At 38.3% G+C, this 21,910-nt stretch overlaps 1 protein-coding gene across 2 annotated transcripts in view; it reads left to right on the forward strand.

Moving 5' to 3' along the window:
• Positions 1 to 21,910, forward strand: part of LOC136867208 (neuroligin-4, Y-linked) — a 173,660-nt gene that overhangs the window by 74,907 nt on the left and 76,843 nt on the right. For both annotated transcript variants that reach the window (XM_067144339.2, XM_067144340.2), the window contains exon 4: positions 10,779 to 10,923. In XM_067144339.2, the coding sequence (XP_067000440.2) occupies positions 10,779 to 10,923 (145 nt within the window). The remainder of the gene's footprint in view (positions 1 to 10,778; positions 10,924 to 21,910) is intronic.

The following is a 21,910-nucleotide window of genomic DNA, read 5'->3' on the forward strand; positions in this document are numbered from 1 at the left end:
TACATGTCCTAAGAATAATACTGATGTTTGGAAAAGTTGACTTTTCTGGGCATTTATCTTGAAATTCTTCTTCTCCAATTCCTGCAGGACCAGACTGACATCTCTCACGTGCTCTTCGAAAGTTCTCGAGGCAATCAAAATGTCGTCAACATAAATCGTAGTTATGTCCTTTACATCATCTGATAAGTGTTTTTCCAAGGCTCTGATCAGAACAGCCCCCGAGTTTTTAATACCAAAGGGCATTTTGTTGAAAACATAGGTCCTATTTTCAAATAAGAAGCCTGTGAATAGCCTACTTTCAGCATCCAATTTTATGTGATAATATGAAGAAGTTCCGTCAAGGCAACTAAAGAAATTCATGCCGTGGAATCTTCTGATAATATCCCTAAGTAATGGAGGACGGTCATATTCTAAGGTCAGTCGGTCATTTAGGACCCTCGCGTCAAGGCAAATTCTGATACTGCCGTTAGGCTTACGTACTATGGCCAATGGATTCAAGTACTTAGTTACGCAAGGCGAAATTATCCCATCATCTGTCATTTTATGAATTAAGTTACGAACTTCTTCTCGATATTTCTCGGGGACGGGATATGGTTTCTTCTGATAAGGAGACAAGTCATTTACATCAAGATGATATTCGTAGCCAGCTATCTCTCCAGGCTTGTCATCGAATACACATGCAAATTTTTGTAGAACGTCATTTTTAGCCTCCTCCAATTTTAATTTAATTTCCGGGTCTTCAACCACACTGGCTATTGACATTATATAGTCCGGACCTATGATGGAGTTCTCATTGAATAGGGACTCTGCATCGTCCTCACTTTGGTCACCCTTTCTACTTTCTGCTACGGCTGGCGCAACCTCGCTTACAGCGGGCTTAATAATGTCACCACCGGCTTCTTCGAAACGGGCTCCCTTCTCTTGAACTTCCAGGTCACTTCGTCCTACCAGCTGTAGTCCTACGGAATTATTCTTTAATCTTACGAGGTTGGCATCATAGTCAATGGTTCCTTTGTATTTGATCATAAAATCTGATCCAAGTATTAAGTTGAAGTTAAGACGTGATACTACCAAAAATATGTGTTCGAATGTCTGACTGTTAATTTCAAACTCTAAAAATGTCTGGGATTTACATTTAACAATTTTATCAGGAACTATCCCTCTTACTTTAGTCTGAGCTGCAGGCAATAACAAAACATTGTTCTGATTTTTGAGCGAGTCTACAAGTCTATCAGAAATTAAAGAAGCTTGCGCTCCAGAATCGATGAGCGTGATCACCTGTAGGTTGCCTGTGCGTACTGTTATGACAGGTAATGAACGTGTAATAATTGGCCTTAGTGTTTGTGCGTCTTCGAATAGTAATTCGGAATCGTCAATATGCCAGTAATTGATAACAGCAGTACAATAATTTGAAATCTCGTCCTCATCGTGTTCTGTAGTTAATCTCCCTATTGCGAGATCGGCGTTTTTTTTATAGCGCCTGTTGGTTCAGGATCAGGTGATCTTTGTTCTCTTTGTCCGAATTGACGTTGGTATTCCAGGGATGTAGCTTCAAGCTCATCAGGATTACGATTTCTCTCCCTGATGTATTCTCGTGTATCCTTCCATCTACTTTCAAGTTCTCGTCGTCTGGACTCACGATTTTCTTCAGGAGTGCTTTCGTGCTGTCTCCATAAATTCCTAGGTTGGTAAGGGTGTCTATCCTGATTCCTCTGACGTCTAAAATTCCGGAATCTGGTTGGGTTGGTAGGGCTTAATCTGCCTTCTTCACGTGTCCTGGGTTCCTCTCTCTCCGGCGGTTTTATTTCCGCAGAGTTCGTATTTATTTCTCGACTCCTGTTAGTTTTCGGACTAGATTAGGTATTAGCCGTATCTAACCTACGCAAAGTAGCGTCAAAATGCTCCAATGTTTTAATGTTGGCAGCGACTAGTATCCCTTGAACATGAGGCGGATATTGAAGTGTCAGGATCTGAATAAGTTCGATATCTGGCAAAGGTGGATCTAAAAACTGTAGCTTCTTTAATTGCATTAGGCAATAATCGGAATATCGGGAAGTATTGTATTTACTAGAGTAGAGTTGTATCTTGACAAGGTCCTGTCTTTCTGAATCCCAAAAGCGTTTAAGTAGTGCCTTTTTAAAGTCGTCATAGTTTTTAAAGTTGCTCTTAAAAGCTATGAACCATGATAAGGCTCGTCCTTCTAGAAGTTTGGATACTACTCTAAGTTTCCTATCGTCATCTACCCTATTCTCTTCCAGGTAATCGTCGACATTTAACAAAAATTCTCGAGCAGTATACTCGTCACGTCCTGAAAATTTGACTGGTTTGTCATCTGGTATTTTAATAAGGGTTGTTGTGCTGTGTACTTCCCTCGACGAACCAGGGATTGTGACGTCAGTCGTATGTTCTTTGAGTTTAATTTGATTCATTTCTTCAGACAAACTTTTAATTTTAGAATTAATTGAGGTGTCTAAATTTGTTATTTCATTTCTCAAGTCAGTTTTAATGACTTGTACGTCTTTACAGAAAGCAGCTATCTGGGTATGCGTGCTATCTAGCTGTCCTGTAATACGCTTGTCGAGTTCTCCTTGCGTGCTCTTAATTAATCCTATCTCGCTTCGTAATTTACCCACATCGTTCTTTAATGCATCCCGCAAGGTTTCCTGCACCTGAGCTAGCTTTACTTGAGTTTGTGAGATGTTACCATGGGATTCTTGAAATTCAGTCCGTAAATCTTTGAGTTCAGTGGAAAATGCTTGAACGGAAGGAAGGACATTTCTAATATCTTTGTCTAAAGACTTGACGACCTCTGTCTTTATTTCTTCCTTAATAGACTCTAAGTTTTCAACAAACTGATCCCGCATGTTTTTCAATGTGGCTTCGACTTGTGCACTAGAATCAGTAAGTTTCTTTTCGAGGCGAGTTCCAGCTTCACGGAATCGTTGCTCGATAAGGGCACTAGATTCAGTGAGCCTTCTATTAATGACTTTATCCGCTTCAGCAAACTTAGTGTCCAAGGTCCTGTCAATTTTAGAAGTTAAGTCTTCAACCTTACTATTTGACTCAGTTAACTGCGCCTGAAGTTGAGTATTTTGAGCCTGCAATTGGTTATTAGACTCTACCATTTGCGTATTAATTCGATCAATCTTGGCATTCTGATCGTTAATGCTAAGCCTGAGAGCTTCGATTGCTGCAAGTAAGTTATCCATGTTTCCGGAATATTCGAATAAGTCAAATGCAACAAGTTCTTTGTGTTCGTAATAGTTGCAGTCGGATCCTGTGCTCAAAATACAATTTATTATGACTTGAATCGAACCCTAAATGTTGCGATTATTATTGGCGCATCATCTATTATTATGGCACGGCTCCAAATCGAGCCCTTGAAGTTGCGGCGCCATCTATTATTATACTATCCTCTCTGTACCAGGAAAAGTTTTTGGGTAAAGGGCATGAGTAGGACCTCAGGGAGTGGAACTTGGTTTTGGAGCCGATACAGAGTAGGATAGACTCGCAGAGCGAATAATAGATGGTTAAAAAATTTTTTTCAAAACAATTTATTAATTCTTCACCTGCAATATGATTATTGGACTCAAATCTGGCATTAAAAGTTTGAACGTAATCTTCCTGAATAAATATCACTGATTCCAAAGTCTTTCATATGTGAGAATATGAGGTATTGAATTTCCACCTAAAGTCTTTCTAAACCTAAGCACACACTTATAATTGTAAGTTGATATGAGAAATTAAATTTCTGTTAAAAGTTTTCCAGTTTTCAGTTTGTAAACCTTGATATATAGCACACTTGAAAAGCCTAAAGTCTTTCTGTGAGAAAAAATGAAATTTGAAATTAAATTAATCACTTCTGAGAAATTATGAGAACTCTGAAATATTTGTTCACACGCGGCACTGAAGTTTCCACTGTTCAAAATTAATGAAAAAAAATTTTAGTCAGTTTGTTACTACTCACTTACGGAAAGAAATGTTGCTACAAAATGTCGAAGGATGGACATCTGGAATGTTCCGTGGAGAATCAGGATCGGCGATGTTCCCTTAACACACCATGTTGACGTTCCCGATGAGGTGATAACGGCTAAAACTGGATCATGTAGAATTGCAGCTTGTTAGGGTGATTTTTCGCACACGAAAAATTCACTTAGTGCGAGTAGTTATCACTGACACTGTCATTTACTGTTGAACACTATTTATGGCGTAATTGAATTTCAAGACGTTAAATAAAGAATCACAGTCCTTCCTGTATGAAATACTATTTAAAATCGTTACTGGAACGTTCATAATTACACAGTTCACACTTGAAAAGGCAAATCATAGTCGATAATCACAGTCTTTGAACACTGTCATTAAGTCACTAAGGATTATTTTCTGCTTATCTTGTTATTATAACGTCATATTACCTCAGAAAAAGTTCTTAGTTTTCACTAAAATTACTACTGTAAGTCTTATACTGATGTGGCGTGAATAAAGAAATACAGTTCAATACTCGAAAAGAAATGAGTTCTGGTGATTCTACACATTAGTTTCTGTAGAAGTTCAATATCATTCGAAGTAACCTAAGTCTACACGTAATGACATATTCTGTGAACGTTAAATAGTTGATGTTTGCGCTTTAATAAGTCCACTCGTATTATATTCTTAAATGTCTTTAGGATTAGACTGTAGTCGCGACGCGATGTACTAAACACAGTGCGACGTCTTTTATAATTCTGTCGGCGATATAACTTCGCGTTCCGGAAATGCGACGGCAAGTACTTTCACCGTGACTGCGCGAACATACTGTACGCGGGTCGGTCTCTCCTCTGTCTCACTCACACACAGCTGTATACTCGTCCTTGTACTGGCCTGCTTGCTGGCTGGCCTTGACATATATAGATACCAGCGCTGGGAGGGGTAGCACCTCTTGGTCATGTGACCGTGAGTGCGTAATATCTTTTAGACTTTAAATTATTATAACTCAACAACCATGGGATGAATTAATTCGAAATTCACAGGGATTAACTTTTATGACGTCCGCTACGATTCAGCGTTTGTCCCGTTGAAATTGGTTAAGGCGTTGAAAAGCTGACAAAAGAAAATTCTTTTCGAGAAATGTCTCTAGGGGAGGTGAGCTTCGAGCGACAGGTGACGTCACTTGACTCCGCCTAGTGGACTCGTGGGGTCTGGCACATACTGGAACATTCTTTACATAGATGTTCGTACGTCGGTCGGATCTTTTATGCTGGAATAACGTTTCTTTCGATTAATATGGACCAGGACCTAGGCTTTCCTGGTACAATATCGAACAGTAGAATGTAACGATTACAATTTTATTTGAAGAGGTAAATTACGAGTAAAAATTCCACTTCATTAAATGTAACAATTAAGTAAAAATTACTAAAGAGCACTAATTATAAGTAATTACATTACTTTCACTCCATTACTTCCAAATCCTGAAAAGGAACACATAATAGGATAAACACAATTAAAGGTCGATGTGAGAAGATGTAGTAACAGAAAGAGGAGTCAGTGAAAACAAAAAGATAAGGATGATCTCCACATCTTCTTCTTCTTCTTCTTCTTCCTGGCCTTCTCCCAATTACCTGTAATCAGCATTGACTGCTGATTAAGTCTGATTTTATGGCCAGATGCCTTTCCTGACACCAATACACAAGACAAGAAATTATACAGAATAACTAAAGTTGATGAATTTGGGACTTACCTTAAATCACAATTCAGTTGTTGGATAAGTGAAGGGAGTAACGTGGATACACTTTGGGCTAAATTTAAAGGAATCATTTTCGAAGGAGAGAAGAGATTTGTACTTGTTAAGAAGGGTAAAATGACCTCAGACCCTGTTTATTATACAAGGGAAATAAGAAAATTAAAAAGAAAATGTAGAATAGTAAACAGGAAAATCAAAGAGGGTAGGGAGAGTAGAGAAACTAGAAAACAGCTAATGAGGGGGGGCTAAATTTAAAGGAATCATTTGGGAAGGAGAGAAGAGATTTGTACTTGTTAAGAAGGGTAAAATGACCTCAGACCCTGTTTATTATACAAGGGAAATAAGAAAATTCAAAAGAAAATGTAGAATAGTAAACAGGAAAATCAAAGAGGGTAGGGAGAGTAGAGAAACTAGAAAACAGCTAATGAGGGAACTGAATAGAGTAAAAAAGGAAGCAAAAGAGAAATATATGAATGGCATATTTCAAGAGGGAAGTGGAAAAAGATGTATTCATGTATTAGGAATCAAAGAGGAAAAGGAATCCAAATTCCTACAATGGTGGGAGAAGGGGGTGAACACTATTCAACAGATACTGAGAAAGCAAATCTATTTAGTAGGAAATTCAGAGATTCAGTAGAAGATTGTCAGGAGTTGGAAACAGTAACAGAAGATAGAGAGGGAGAGACACATAGGGAAACAAGAAGCTTCTCATTCACAAATGAAGATATTTTCAGAGAAATCCAACTGCTTCAGCAAGGAAAAGCTGCAGGAAGTGATCAAATTACTGGGGAGGTGATAAAGACAATGGGGTGGTACATAGTGCCTTATTTAAAATTTATCTTTGACTATGTCATAAATAATAGTGTAATACCAAAAGAATGGAAGGAATCTATAATAATACCAATTTATAAAGGAAAGGGTGATAAAAGGAAACCAGAAAACTACAGACCAATAAGCCTGACCAGTATAGTTTGTAAAATACTGGAGAGTTTAATAGCAAAGTACATCAGAGGGATATGTGATGATAAAAATTAGTTCATGAGGAGCCAGTATGGATTTAGAAAGAAATTTTCTTGTGAGGCACAACTGGTGGGATTTTAGCAGAACATATCAGATCAGTTGGATTCAGGAGGCCAGTTAGATTGCATAGCCATAGATCTTTCCAAAGCCTTTGATAGAGTGGAACATGGATATTATTAAAGGAATTGGAGGGAATAGGATTGGATGTAAGGGTTATACGTTGGATAAGAACATTTCTAAATTCAAGGATTCAGAAAGTCAAAGTAGGAAATAATATATCACAGGAAGAGAAAGTTTGGAAGGGAATCGCACAGGGTAGTATAATCGGTCCGTTACTTTTCTTAATATACACAAATGATTTAGGGAACAATATAACATCAAAAATAAGATTGTATGCAGATGATATAATTGTTTATAGGGAAATAAATAACACTGAGGATTGTTCAAAATTACAAAGGGACCTTGAAAGTATCCAACAATGGGTTGAAGAAAATAATATGAAGGTTAATGGAGGCAAATCAACTGTTACAACATTTGCAAACAGGAGCTTTAAAACTGAATTTGAATATACTTTGGATGAGGTAGTTATCCCAAAAGATGGCAAGTGCAAATACTTAGGTGTGAGATTTGAAAGTAATTTGCACTGGAAGGGTCATGTGGATGACATTGTTGGAAAAGCATACAGGTCATTACATGTCATAATGAGGCTACTTAAAGGATGCAACAAAGAATTAAAAGAAAAAAGTTACTTAAGTATGGTTCGTCCATTATTGGAATATGCAAACAGTGTTTGGGATCCTCACCAAGAATACCTAATAAAAGAAATAGATAGTGTGCAGAGGAAAGCAGCAAGATTTGTAACAGGGGATTTCAGGAGAAAGAGTAGTGTATCAGAAATGTTAGAGGAACTTGGGTGGGAAACTTTAAGTAAGAGAAGGGAGAAAACTAGACTTATAGGATTATATAGAGCCTATACAGGAGAAGAAGCATGGGGAGAAGTCTGTGAGAGGCTTCAGTTGGAAAATAATTATATTGGCAGAACTGACCACAAGTATAAAATTAGAAGGAATTTTAGCAGAAGTGACTGGGGTAAATTTTCATTCATTGGGAAGGGCGTGAAGGAGTGGAACAGTTTACCAGAGGTAGTGTTTGATCCTTTTCCAAAATCTGTACAGGTATTCAAGAAGAGAATAAACAGCAACAGGGAAAATAAATGAAATGTTAGAGGGCATTCGACCAGTGCAGGCTATTGTAAATAAAAAATGTGTGTTAAAAAAAAAATTAAGTCATCCCCTGGTCCATGGAGTTTGGACAGCCAAAGTAGGGGACTGCCTGTAGGGGTGAAGTACAGTGGGGACTTCGAGGGCCCTGGGACCGCTATGGTAGCTGTGAAGGCCCTTCAGGAACTCTGAAAAGTGGTGGCAAAAGGGGGCTCTGGTTAAGACACAGCAGGTCGTTATGCTACTTAGGTTCCAAAATGGGTAAAAAAAAAAAGTAAATAAATGCAATGTAAATTTTAATCTTATACCAGTTGCATAGTATTATTTGAAGTAATTCCACATACTGTATATGAGTTGACTATTTTTGTAAATATAGGAGATATTATAAGTAGAATTTTGTAAACAATATAAATTTAGTAAGGATGATCTGTTTGTTTAATAGAAAAAATTTGTTAGCATAAATTGTATATTATTGTATTCTAGAAAATTTTTTTCTTCTCTTGTTAATTTAAAATTTAGTGCTTGACAATAATGTATTTTAGTGTACCATTTGCCACCGAGGTAGACACCTCATTTGCAAATAAAGAGATTTTGATAGATTTTGATTTGATTTGATACCATTAAGAGGGATGTATTTCTATGGTGGTTAACGATGTGATGTGTTATACATGAAAGAAGCATATCTTCATTCACTGCTGTCTTCAAACAGCTTTCTCCTATCACTCCCAGTTCTTCTACATCCATTAATCTCAGCCCCGGAAAGTGTTTCTTGATGTGGGAAGTGTAGGATAAGAAGAGTCAGATAAACACAGGAAAAAGAGAGTTTTTTTTTTTTTTTTTTTTTTTTTTTTTTTACAAGTTGCTTTACATCACACCATCACAGATAGGTCTTATTGTAACAATGGGACAGGAAAGAGCTGGGAGTAGGAAGGAAGCGACTGTGGCCTCAATTAACGTACAGCCTGGTGTGAAAATGGGAAACCATGGAAAACCATTTTCAGGGCAACCAACAGTGACTACAGCTATTGAGCTCAGTGAGACAGAGAGATACATTAAACTTTTACATTTTTTTACAATTGGTTTTACATCGCACTGACACAGATAGGTCTTATGGCAATGATGGGATAGGAAAGGGCTAAGAGCGGGAAGGAAGCGCCCGGGGCCTTAATTAAGGTACAACCTTCAGCATTTGCCTGGTGTGAAAATGGGAAACCACAAAAAATCATCTTCCACCTACTATCTCCCAGATGAAAGCTCACAGATCCACAGCCCAAACCGCACGACAACTCGCCCGGTGACAAAAAGATACACGTGATAACCTGTAATGAGCTCCTATTCATTCACCTATCTTTCTATATATAACTTGTTCCTTTCCATCACATATTTAACACTTAACCTTTTCACTGGTGGTGTCTGTCTGTACGTTAGTGAATTTGAGTCTGAATGTATATTGTATTGGGTGGAGTGTGAGAGCTCCACAAAATACACGATTCAACAGGTTTTGTACTTTGGATGAAATGAGAGATACACTCATTAACAATGATTCTGGGGACGAAGTATATAGTGAAGTATACTGCGACGTGAATACCACTTGAAAATCTGCCATGCAGAGTAATACGGAACCATCTGCTCCTTGAGAATCAGTTTCGGAGAAAATCCATTTGAATTCCAGAGAGAGTGATACTGAGGAAGCAATGAAGTCAACGAGGAGTTTGTTTCGGCAAAGTGAAAATTTGACTCTCAATCAAGCAGTATAAATTTGCTGATTGCATTGGAAGCTCTCTCAGTTTCTCCCAGTTATTTCATGAAAGATTGTGCAAATATACACAGGCTAGGACACAGGAAAGAGTATTCAGAATAGTGGCCTCTTTGCTCATTCCTAATTTTGCACAGGCAACAAGTTTGCACGCACATGGTGTGACTAATTATGGCACCCACCTGATTCATCAGCAGTGAAAATAACATTATTCCAAAGTGGCAGTGGTGGTGGTGATTATTGTTTTAAGAGGAAGTACAACTAGGCAACCATCCACTATATAGCACTAATCACAGAGAAAAATGGGAGGGATCTGACACATTGATAAATGATGGTATCAGCCAAAGAAGGACAAGGGCCATGAAGAGCATGAAAAGGAAAGACTCTGCAGGCCTCAAGTGCTCCGATACCGTCAGGGTCAGAAAAGAGCAAGAGTTGACCAAGGGAGGTCAGATAGGATAGTTGAAAGTGAGAAGCCTGGCACAAGAGCCCTTATTAGTCGCCTCTTACGACAGGCAGGGGATACCGTGGGTGTTATTCTACTGCCCCCACCAATAGGGGGACATTATTCCAAACACATCTACTGGTACTGTCTTTATCAGGCAAGCCTTTAATTACATTCTTCACCTCATTGTTCCAAGGAGAAAGGAAGTAAGAAAGAGCAAAATTGAATTCTCTACACAGCTGTGAGAACTGGACCAAGCTGGCAACTTTGCAATGCTAACCACATGTCATTGGCTGGAACATCAACTAATCCAACTAATCTTCCATGTGAACAATATCCTCTCAACTACCATTTATCTCAAGAAATACCAAAAATTTGGCCTGAAAAGTAGTGAATTAGTGGCACCAATAAATCTAGAAAATCTTCTGTATTAAAGCCAATAACAATGTTGTAGTGTGATCCAACAACCTTAAGAGCAAAAAATGAGCAGCTACCACCGAACTGAACATCATTAATCTTCTATACATTTACATCCTAAATATCTTATTAACTGTTTCTAATATCTTGAAATGTATGTTGTGTGACTGTGGAAAGGACTTATGGTTGTTTTCTTCCTTACAGATGAACTCATCAAGCAAGCTGCCTGTGTTATTCTTCATCCATGGTGGTTCCTTTATCGAGGGAACAAGCCGGAATGTCAAACCTGACTTCTTGCTGGAGCACGATGTGGTGCTCGTGGCTCCTCAGTACCGACTGGGTCCTGTAGGTCAGTCAGAGTCAGCTTCAAGATGTTCATACTAATTTAATTTTATAGAAAGTTGTCATGACAGAAGATCTGCAACAATCCAGTAGGTGGGACTTATCTGATCCAATGTTCAAAGTGAGCTGATTTATGCCTTCATGCAATACTCCCACTGAAGCTCATTGCTATTGCTACCAGTATTACGCTACTTATTATAACTGGTACCAGATTAACTCTAGGCGCATGCATGTCATTTTTTGATCGGATGGATTCTGATACTGTGCATACTGGGAGAAGCTAGCACTGGATTTAGAGAATATTCAGGACTTTACAGTGACAAGTCTTTTCCAAATGACCTAAAACCACATTCAAATGCCATTATCATCATATTGAAAACCTACAACCTGTTTTCCAGTCAGTGACCGGGTCAGGGATAGAATGAATGAAGCCCCCCTCTTGCGGCGAGGATAGGAATTGTGCCGGCTGCCGAAGCCTGTTGCAATCCTCTGGGGCAATGATTAATGACTGACAGAAGAAATGAAATGGTAGTGGAAAGTGTTGCTGGAATGAAAGAAGGCAGGGAAAACCGGAATACCCGGAGAAAAACCTGTCCCGCCTCCACTTTGTCCAGCACAAATCTCACATGGAGTGACCGAGATTTGAACCACGGAACCCAGCAGTGAGAGGCTGACTCACTGCCACCTGAACCAGAGAGGCACCCCTATCATCATATTCACAGCAGAATATGAAAGAGGATTTAGTGGAAAGAACATTATTCTAGAAATTAGCTTCAGCTGTCAATGGTAGGCAGCTTGCTCTTCCTTAAGCTGATAGGACCTCCTAACCCACAGTTTAGGTCACAATAGTATGAATGTTAAAGTCACCAAAGAGTAGGTGATAATAGGAGTATGAAGAGGAAAACCTCTGTTGCTACACCTTCTGGAATTAAGTAGATTTGGGAACTTTTATGAATATTAGTTGAACTGATGAGTTAAATTGAATGAAGATGTTCTTATAATTTTTATTGCCTTGTTCATTATAATATGTACAACATAATTTTACTGTTTTTCTAAATTATAAATATGTTCTGCCAATGTTTCCGAATGGTAAGGTATAGCTGTATAAAATTGCCGAGAAACACACCACCTCTATTCTTTATTTATTTTAACACTCCAACCACTGACCTGAATGTGTGAATACTCTTCAAATAATTAGCCATTGTATTCTCCCAGGATGATTGAGCAGTAAGAGAGAGACATTCAAGGTCTCAAAGAATTAATAGGAAGAATTTTTACTTGAAATCTTAATAAATTACCTAGTACCGGGTGAGTTGGCCGTGCGGTTAGGGGCGCGCAGCTGTGAGCTTGCATCCGGGAGATAGAGGGTTCAAATCCCACTGTCGGCAGCCCTGAAGATGGTTTTCTGTGCTTTATTTTCACACCAGGCAAATGCTGGGGCTGTACCTTAATGGCCACTTCCTTCCCATTCCCAGGCCTTTCCTATCGCATCATCATCATCATAAGATGTAAAGCAAATAATAATAATATGTATGAATTACATAGTCCCTAATAGAGACCTGCTTTAATCTTCATTAAGGTAGATAGTGGGCTTTGAACATGGATAGTTCATCACTAAAATTATGGACATTGCTTAAATACAGTGCATCTGCATCTCACTTTTCAGTGAGTGCAGTGAGCTCGATTTACAAGCAAAACAACTTAGGTTGGCACCACTATCATCCGTATGTGTTCAATGTTGACCTTCATGTTGAGTTAGTGGGGGGGGAGGTGGGTAGAATATTATAGTCGACCGTTGCAGTATTGCTGACAGTGAGTTCCTGTGCGTTAATGCTTTAAGTTGTGTTCTTTTCTAGTTTTTGTGTAAGCTTAGTATGGTGAAAATGCTTACTCTTGAAGAGGGAATGTTTTAGTGGAAAATGTTTTCCGTGCCGCTGGAAACTTTACGGAAAATGTGAGGCTGCAATTTTGGTTGCATTTACCTGATTCGAGGTATCCACTTTGTGACACTGTATGCAATTTAATGAACAAATTTAGTGAAACAGGTTCAGTTCGTGATGCACCACGAACTGGTAGGCCTACAATTGTAATGGCTAAATCATTTATGTATCAAAATAGCCCAAAGACACTAGATGACCTGAAGACAGAGATAATTCATTATATGCATTCGATTAGACATGAAACATTGATAAAATTGTTTGCAAATAAATGTAAACAGGTTGAACTATGCCTTCAAGAAGGAAGAAAACACTTCCAGCACCTACTGTGATAGTGGTGAGTACAGTATATTTTATTTACTGTTTTAATTGTAATAATGTTGAGTCCCACCTCCAAACATAACTGTAGCCTCTAGCGTATATAGCGCCATCTCCTCATTGTGGATGATAGTAGTGCCAACCTAACTTTTCCCTCTAGTAGATCGAGTTCGCTGCGCCCATTGCAGAGTGAGTTTGCAGGTGTACTGTATAAAGGGAACAAGGGTAGGTAGGCAGTCAGTGGAGAGAAGGAGAAATATTCATTAAATACTGATTATTCTTTGCTGTTTATTTAACACCCCATTAACTGACATAGGTTTGTAGTGACAAAAGGATAGGGAAGGGCTAGGACTGATAAGTTAGGGGCTATGGCTTTCATTAAAGTAGAGCTCTGTTATTTATCTCCTGTGGAAATGAGGAAATATGCTTGTACTCTTCAAGGCTTATGATGGTGGGGTTCAAATATATCATCTCTGAAACGCAGGCTTACAGCTGAATGACATGAACTGTATGATCAGCTCAATCATTTATCAGTAACTGAGGGAATGGTATATAACATAGGGCTAAGAGAAGTCTAGGGCTAACTGCAAGAGTGAGGAAGAGAAAATTGGCTCATTTACTGATAGCTATGAAATAGCTGTGAAGGCATGTTGGCTGACTATACTTTTTCCCCAGTCATCCCACGGGCAGTGCTCTACTGCCCAGCTAACATTCTTATTAATGAATGCCCCCACCTTCCTAGAAGCTTTCTACCTCCCTCCAAATGTTCCCATGTATGGTAACCTAATTGAAAGAATAAACTACAAGTGCAGCAAATTTGTCAATGACATCAACATACCTGTAGCAGAAGTAGACATCCTAAGAATGATCTAGAAATAAATAGTGTACCAGAGGAACATATAACAAAAATCATAGAGTTCAGTGTAATGTTAGACCTATGCTTCCATCTCTACTACCAACTTCAACCTGTGATACTCCTGCCAGTCAGCAGACACTTATGAGGCATGCCACTTCCTAAATGCAGTTTCTTTTGATCATGTAGCCTCTTGAACTCATTGTACCTGCTTGCCAAGGAACTAGTATCCAGGTCTCGTTACTCCTAGGCACTCCATGGCTCCATCACTGACTAGCATAATAATGCAGGTCCAGAAAGCCTCAGCAGGCCATTCATCAATGATAATAGCATGTGAGTTGAAGATAGCAGCAACTGAGTTTTCATTTGCATTGGTCACTCTCACTTGTTTTTCCCTGGGCCCATCAGGCCGATAGGTAGATATCGGCTTAAGCACAGTCTGAGCACCAGTAGAGAATAACATCTGATGGAATCAGCTTGGTGTCTGTGACCATACCAAAGGTGCATCTTTGAAGTAGCCAGTGGTCTATCTGGGCTGAATGTCCATCATTGTCTACAATTCTTGAAAAACATAGAAATAAAAAGTATTTGATGTTGCACAAGCTTCTCAGTCCCAAAATCCAATTATTCACCCCAGTGTGACAGTGCGCTCGTGCATTGGAATTCCTCAACACCTTAACGGGACTTTAATTTTCAATTTTGAATGCTAAGCCAGGCATGTAGAATGAGTGGAGATATTACTTCCTCTAGTGCATTGACACAGCGCAGTGCTTTAAATGAAACTTGTGGTAGTGACTTGGCAGTATGTTGGACAGCTGCCACATTCATTAAATGAGACTTACAGTGGTGATTTGGCAGTGTGCTAGCCATCATCTAGGGAGCCCACTGCCACACTTGAGAAAAACCCTGGATATTGGGATCAAGAAGGCTGAAAACCACCGGTTCTTTTAAAATTGATATTTTCATCAGGGAAAATCAAAGATGGTCACCTAATAGGACCCTAGTTTTTCAATATGTTAATGACAAATCAATCATGAGCCTTGATGATTCAGTACCTATCCTTCATATGGTTTTTGCAGTTCTGACCACCCATTACATTCATCCCATTCATAGCCAACATGGCCATTGATATTGCCATCAAGCAGTAAGTACTCCTCAGGATAAACTGATCCAAGCTATTCTAAAAGTCCTCCTTCTTTGTCTGCTATCAGCCTGTGGAACAACAGTAGACCATTTGAATCGAATTGAATTGAATCGATGTTCTGGTGCTAGTATGTCTCATATACAAATTTTGTTTGAAATCATGTTTCAGGGCAATAAAACATCCCCAATTGTAGCTTGAGGAAGATATTTTTTGAATGTGATATTTATTTTTAGTTTGGACGGCTATGGAAAAACCTAGTTCTGAGTGTAACCAATAACGTAGACTTTCAGTAAACAAATCCTGTGGTCTAGAAGATCACAAACATGGAAACAACTTATTGTAAAAATGTTAGCACCTTTAGCATAAAACCTCATTTTGATTTTAGAATACTATTTAAAATTTCAAGGGAGGTATTGTTTTGAAGTGATAGACACAGGTGCATTTTGTAATCTACCACTTTTGGATAATATGAGTTAAGTATGGAACTATTTCCAATTGGATCCTGTCAGTGGTAACCATGTCATTTGAAGCATTTGTAAAAAGAGTTTCTCATGGGGAGGAAAATCTTGCAGCACCAGCAACCTAAAGAAGCACGTCACTTCAGTTCATTAAATTGTTTTTATTGAACATGAACATCCCAACAAAAAAATTCAATACAGTGAAAGTCTAACAAGTGAAGAAATGGCAGTGGAAGAGCCTGCACATGTTCATTCCATTTCAAAGTTATTGTCCTTGTTATCATCATTCATCATCATCGGCACCATCACAGTACTCAAATACTAGCCAGCTAACTCCCACATCTTTTCTGGATGGTAAATAAACAGAGATAATTGATCGAAGGTAATTACGAGGGGGGATCAAATATAAACGGGATTTTTTTTTAAAAATTCATTTATTGAAAAACACAAGGCAATTACAATTTATTTTTCCACATAGTTTCCTGCTTTAGAAATGCATTTGTCCCAGCATATGGGCAACTTTTTGATGCCCTCATCATAAAAGGAATGGGGTCGTGTCACCTGCCGGTTGCACACAACATTTTCCACACTCCCGTCATCTTCAAATTGTTGCCCTCCTAGAGCTTCTTTAAGCGGTCCGAACAAATAGAAATCGCAGGACAATAAGTCCAGGCTGTAAGGAGGATGATCAAGTGTAGTCCAGTGCATTTTTTGTAGCTTTGAGGCAGTTAGAGCTGCAGTATGGGGCCGTGCATTGTCGTGGAGGAGGATGACCTGTCGAATCGGTTGGTCTCGTCTTTTGCAGTGATATGCAACCCTCGCCTTGTTCAACAGCTCACAAGTAGTAAGCAGCATTGATTATGCATCACTCATGCAAAAAATCAATCAGCAAAAATGCCTCGCCAATCGAAAAAAACGGTTGCAAAAACCTTGCCAGCTGACATTTGAGTCTTGGCTTTCACTGGTGCTGCCTCCCCTTTTCTCTGCCACTCCTTACTAGCTTCTTTGGATTCAGTAGTGTAGTGGTGGACCCATGTTTCACTGCAGGTGATGATCCGACTCAAAGATGCCTCACCTTCTTCCGCAAACCTTGCTGTAAGCCTCTGACAGACCTCCAAATGTCTCAACTTCAGATTTTCGGTCAAAATCATTTGTGATTGCTTGACAGCTCTTATAACTGATTCCAACTTGTTCTGCAATTTCCAATACTATCGCCCGTCGATCGTCATCAATAATGTCTTTAACCACATGAATGTTTTCATCTGTAATGCTGGTCCAAGGACAACAATCGTGTTGCTGATTTTCCACACGTTCTCATCCTTCCTTGAACTTTTTATGCCAGGCAAACACATGCGTCCTTGACAATGTTTAATCACCAAACTGTGCAGTCAATCTCTGGCAAATTTCCGCCGCTGCAACTCCTTCACGAGCAAGAAATTTTATAATTATGCGCTGCGCAGTGGAGGGGTGCACCTGTTGCTCCGACATCATGAGCATTACTGATGAAACAGCGGGAAATATCTAACAGCACACTCTCCCCACTCCTAACGGTCCCACCTAAGCATAGCAGAAGCACGGGGCCAGTCCTACCAACTGTTGATGTTCAGGAACAAAAATCCTGTTTATATTTGATTGACCTTCATATCAGGAAAATAGCTAACATGATATGCGAAGACAACCAGCCATTTAGCATTGTAGAAGAAAAAGGATTTAAGCAGTTGATTCAGCACCTTGAAGCTAGATATACTATGCCTACTCGTAGGCACATATCAATGACATCCTCCCAGAACTGTATCAAGAAGTAGAAACAAGAGTAAAAGAATGATCCCCAATATGCAAATAGCGTAGCTGTTATGACAGATTTGTGGACATCAACTGCAACTGCCGACTAAAGTATCACCATTCACTTTGTGGACCAGGACTGTATAAACTTTAGCATTTATTCATTGAAGTAATACCATTTGGAAGATATTAGAAACTCGGGGTTTGATGATGATGATGATGCTTGTTGTTTTAAGGGGCCTAACATCGAAGGTCATCAGCCCAAACTCGGGGTTTAATGGATTAAATAAGTGACTGTGAACCATGACAATGTCATAATGTAGTAAGTGCCGTGATTTGGGGGAAATTTTCCCATTTGCCGTGTGTAGTTCATACAGTACAAGTTGTTCTGAAAGAGGAATTTTTCAGTTCAAAGAATATTGAGAATCTTATTGCATTATGTATAAATTGGTAGAAAGTTCTAAACATTCCTCAAAATCCACAAAGATTCTCAAAGCTGCATAGAAACATCTTTCTTTACAACACTACCTGATTCAAGTTGAACTTACATGATGGGATTCATTTCTTCATATGCTAAAAAGACTTCAAGAACAGAAGAGAGCCATTGTATTCATATCTGCCGATCTCACCCTTCCAGTAAATTTTTAAGTATCACAATGAAATTATACTGATTTATTGATCAATACATTAAACAGTTTTTATCAAGGAACACTCAGCCTAAGTTCTTCTACAGTGAGAGAGTCTGAGACAATACCCATTGTGAATAGTGTCATATTTCATCTTCAGAAGCCATCACACAGTGGATCGGAAATTGTGATACCCATTGCTGGATGCAATCAGTATGAGGTATAAGGACAATGAAGAGAACAAAACATGTTCCATTGCAATGTTGTTGGACCCCTGCTTAACAGGATGAGCTTTCCAGAGTTTGAGTGCTTTCACTGCTGCTACAGACAAACTGCTGTAACTTGCTAATCAAAAGGAGTGTCCTGAATCTACAACCGAATAGGTAAACTTGGAACACAATTTAATATGCTGTCTAATAAAATCTTTGGCAAAATTATAAGTTGATCTTAAATACCGGTACTCACTAAAATTAGTATAGTAAAGATTTTAAACTTTTTTAAATTTCAGATGATCCATTCTTCAGAGCCAGCAAAACTGCCTGGTATGTTGTACTTTTATGGCAGCATTATGGAAGAAGGTAACACAACAAATTCATTGTTAGTTAAAACTTCTGAAGATGAAATTACCACATACCTGAAATAAGATCTGTCATTGCTGCTTTCAAGCATTTATGATTATTAGAAAACAAATAATTTTCCAAAGCTGCAAAAACTAGGTGCGGAATGTTTATGTATACCACCAGCATCAGTATTTTCTGAGAGTCTAACACAGAAGACCTTGTGATGGAAAAGGAAGTAGGCTTGACCCTGACAGAGTGAGAATGCTTATAGTTTTGAAGAAAAACTTGTAACACTATAAAGTGACTATTTTATCATTCGTTTGGTTTTAATTTTTTAGGTAGTGTTAAATACATCTTTAACATTTGGTTTGTGACAAGACATGTAAGTAACATAACGTACCTATTTCATACATGATATTGTATTTTGAAATTTATATTTTACTATTTTACTTCAAGAATAAAAGTATCAGAATATCAAGACATAAACCATATATTGGTATCAAGTATCGACTAAAACTGGTAATGACCCATCTCTAGAAAAAGCCGAGCTGAGTGGCTTAGATGGTTGGGCGCTGGCCTTCTGACCCCAACTTGCCAGGTTCAGTCCTGGCTCAGTCCGGTGGTATTTGAAGGTTTCTCAAATATGTCAGCCTCATGTCGGTAGATTTGCTGACAGGTAAAAGAACTCCTGCAGGTCTAAATTACGGGACCTTGGCATCTCCGAAAACCATTGAAGTAGTTAGTGGGACGTAAAGCCAATAACATTATTATTATTATTATTATTATTATTATTATTATTATTATTATTATTATTATTATTGTGCCATTTCACTGTTATAAGAAGTTCCATCCGTAAGAAGGACAAAGATGGAGTCCAGGTCTCCGAGAATAATTAACGTCAAAATGTCTGATGATACCGCGAGCGAAAGCAAAAGTATTCACCTCAGGCGCTAGAGAAAAGAATTTAGATCCAGAAGGCAGTGAAAAAGAACGAATATGAAGATTGTTACTAACAATTATTGAAAAAAAATAAGAAAACAAGATTGAATTGCTACTTCTAAATCAGAGTCGAAGACGGAAAGCAACTACGTCAGAAGAAGAAGGTATCAACAAGAGATCATTTCAGCAGAAACAAGGAGCAGATTTATTGGAAGCTGCATCGCAGATCAAGCAGAAGATTATTAATTTCGTTCCGCGAACTTTGAAATACGTGGAAACTCAAGCATAAACTACGACAAGCTTACGTCACGGCAGTCTCTGCTGACGTATTACTCGATATCACCCAAGTTAAAGAACTACAGAAGTGGGAATCCTATAATAACTCCTGGAAAGACAAAGGAGAAAAATCTGTTCATTTCGAGTCATAGAATTACACTATCCCAAGATTATTATTTGTCAAGTAGATCAACTCTTTCAAAGAAAGCAATCTTTCGCGTTAAGCAGATTATCACAGCTGTTCATGATGGCAATGCTAATTGATTCTGTTTGTTATTCTATTCCAACTAGTCCAGAGATGAGCAAGATGTTCTAAGAAGATGATAGGCCAGACTGCCCAAATGGGTGCCGTCGGATGACGTTGCCTGCCGAGAGATGACTAAGCCCAGAGGAGAATTATGCCAGTATTTCCCATTCACCTAGGGAAGTAAAAAGAGGTGTGTCCCTATGTCCTGTCAGCTGGACATATGCCGACGACTGGAGCTGCTGAATTCAGAGAAGTCTTGTTTTTAAATTAATGTAGTGATGTTTTATATTCATATGTGGGTATAATACAATTTGTTAAGTTATTCCATGCGAAATAATGAAGCGACGAAAGTAGTGTATTGAATTAGATCAAAGGTGATTAGGTAATCTTCGTATATGAATGACAAATCCATAGATAGGTAGTCAGTGATGAAAGCCTACGTTCGAGATGTGATCCATGTAGTGTGAAATACTGAGTTCGTTAAGGTGACAGTGAATTGTATGCTATGTCAAAGAAAGACTTAGGTACGTGTGTACGTTGGTTATGAGCAAAGAATGTCAAGTTAGGAACCAGCAGTAGGATATGCTTGCCAAATAGATAGATGTGTTTACAATAATTTAAGGTTATGACAGAATTAAGGTCATAATGTTGTGAAATATGTCCATGAACCGTGATTAAAATAATAAATGCCACAATTAAATGGAGTGGATACATATTTAGTAAAGGAGACGGGATATGTGTTTGGAAGTATAATAATGATTATTTTAAGAGAAGTTGATATGAGACTGATAATTTAGAATGGTGGTAGTTATTGATTCTTCGTGAATATGAGCACGGTGATGTAGTAGTGGACTTAATGGTTTCAAGTTGAGTTTGTACTAAGTGGAATGAATGTGTAGTATTTATATGTACTATTTCTATTACGAGCAAGCACGAGAAAGTTCACAGATGATTGAAGTGACACCTGTTGGTTAGCGTGCACACTTGGTAGTGCCAATGAAGTCTCAGTTAGCAGGATGAACCAAACACATGCACTGTGTCACAGATGTTTTCTAATTATAATCTATTCTCAAGCGAAAGGACGTGTAGTAATTTCTTAGGCAACACCCTATCACTGATGACTGACTGTAGATGTATAAGTTGTATCTTATGGTCGAGTCTTCGCACAATGCAGACCACATTAGCTAATATACTTCAGATGAAACTAGTAGAGTAGTCGTTAGAATATATAATGTCGCACGTATGTTCATTTTAAAATGATGAGAAGATTCAGATTTTAGAATAGTATATGGAACCTATTGGTACTTGTTGAACCATTTATTAAAAATATACATTAATTTAGAAGAAGACTTATCAATATTCACGCAGAAGAGGAAAAAGCATGAATATTCAGAATTGTAAATCACTTGTTTATAGAAATATTAGGGAACTATCCTCCCAGGTTGATATTTATAGGTATCTATTGATATGTTGTGAGAGATAGGAATAACTATATGTCAGCAGATTAATATGAGCTCCGAGTGAGAGCCAGCGATTAACTCAAAAACTTCATAGGCAACAGAGGAGAATTCCAATTCATGAGATATGGTTTTAGGCCTAAAATGCGTCCTGAATATCTTGAAAGCACCCTCAATCTACACTTTAGCTTGTAAGGTATCATATTGTAAATATTTTTCTTTGCTAGGGTGCACCCAAATATGTTTTAACTACCCACACAAGTTTTAATTATCCAATCATGTTTTGATTTACCCAAACATATTTTAATTTAGTTGTTTCAATCTATTAATTTTTTAAGTTTATTTCGATTTAATTATTTCTTTAAAAAAACCTAAGATGGTGAGCTCGACATCTTTG

Source organism: Anabrus simplex, chromosome 3, assembly GCF_040414725.1.
Source record: "Anabrus simplex isolate iqAnaSimp1 chromosome 3, ASM4041472v1, whole genome shotgun sequence".
NCBI lineage: Eukaryota > Metazoa > Arthropoda > Insecta > Orthoptera > Tettigoniidae > Anabrus > Anabrus simplex.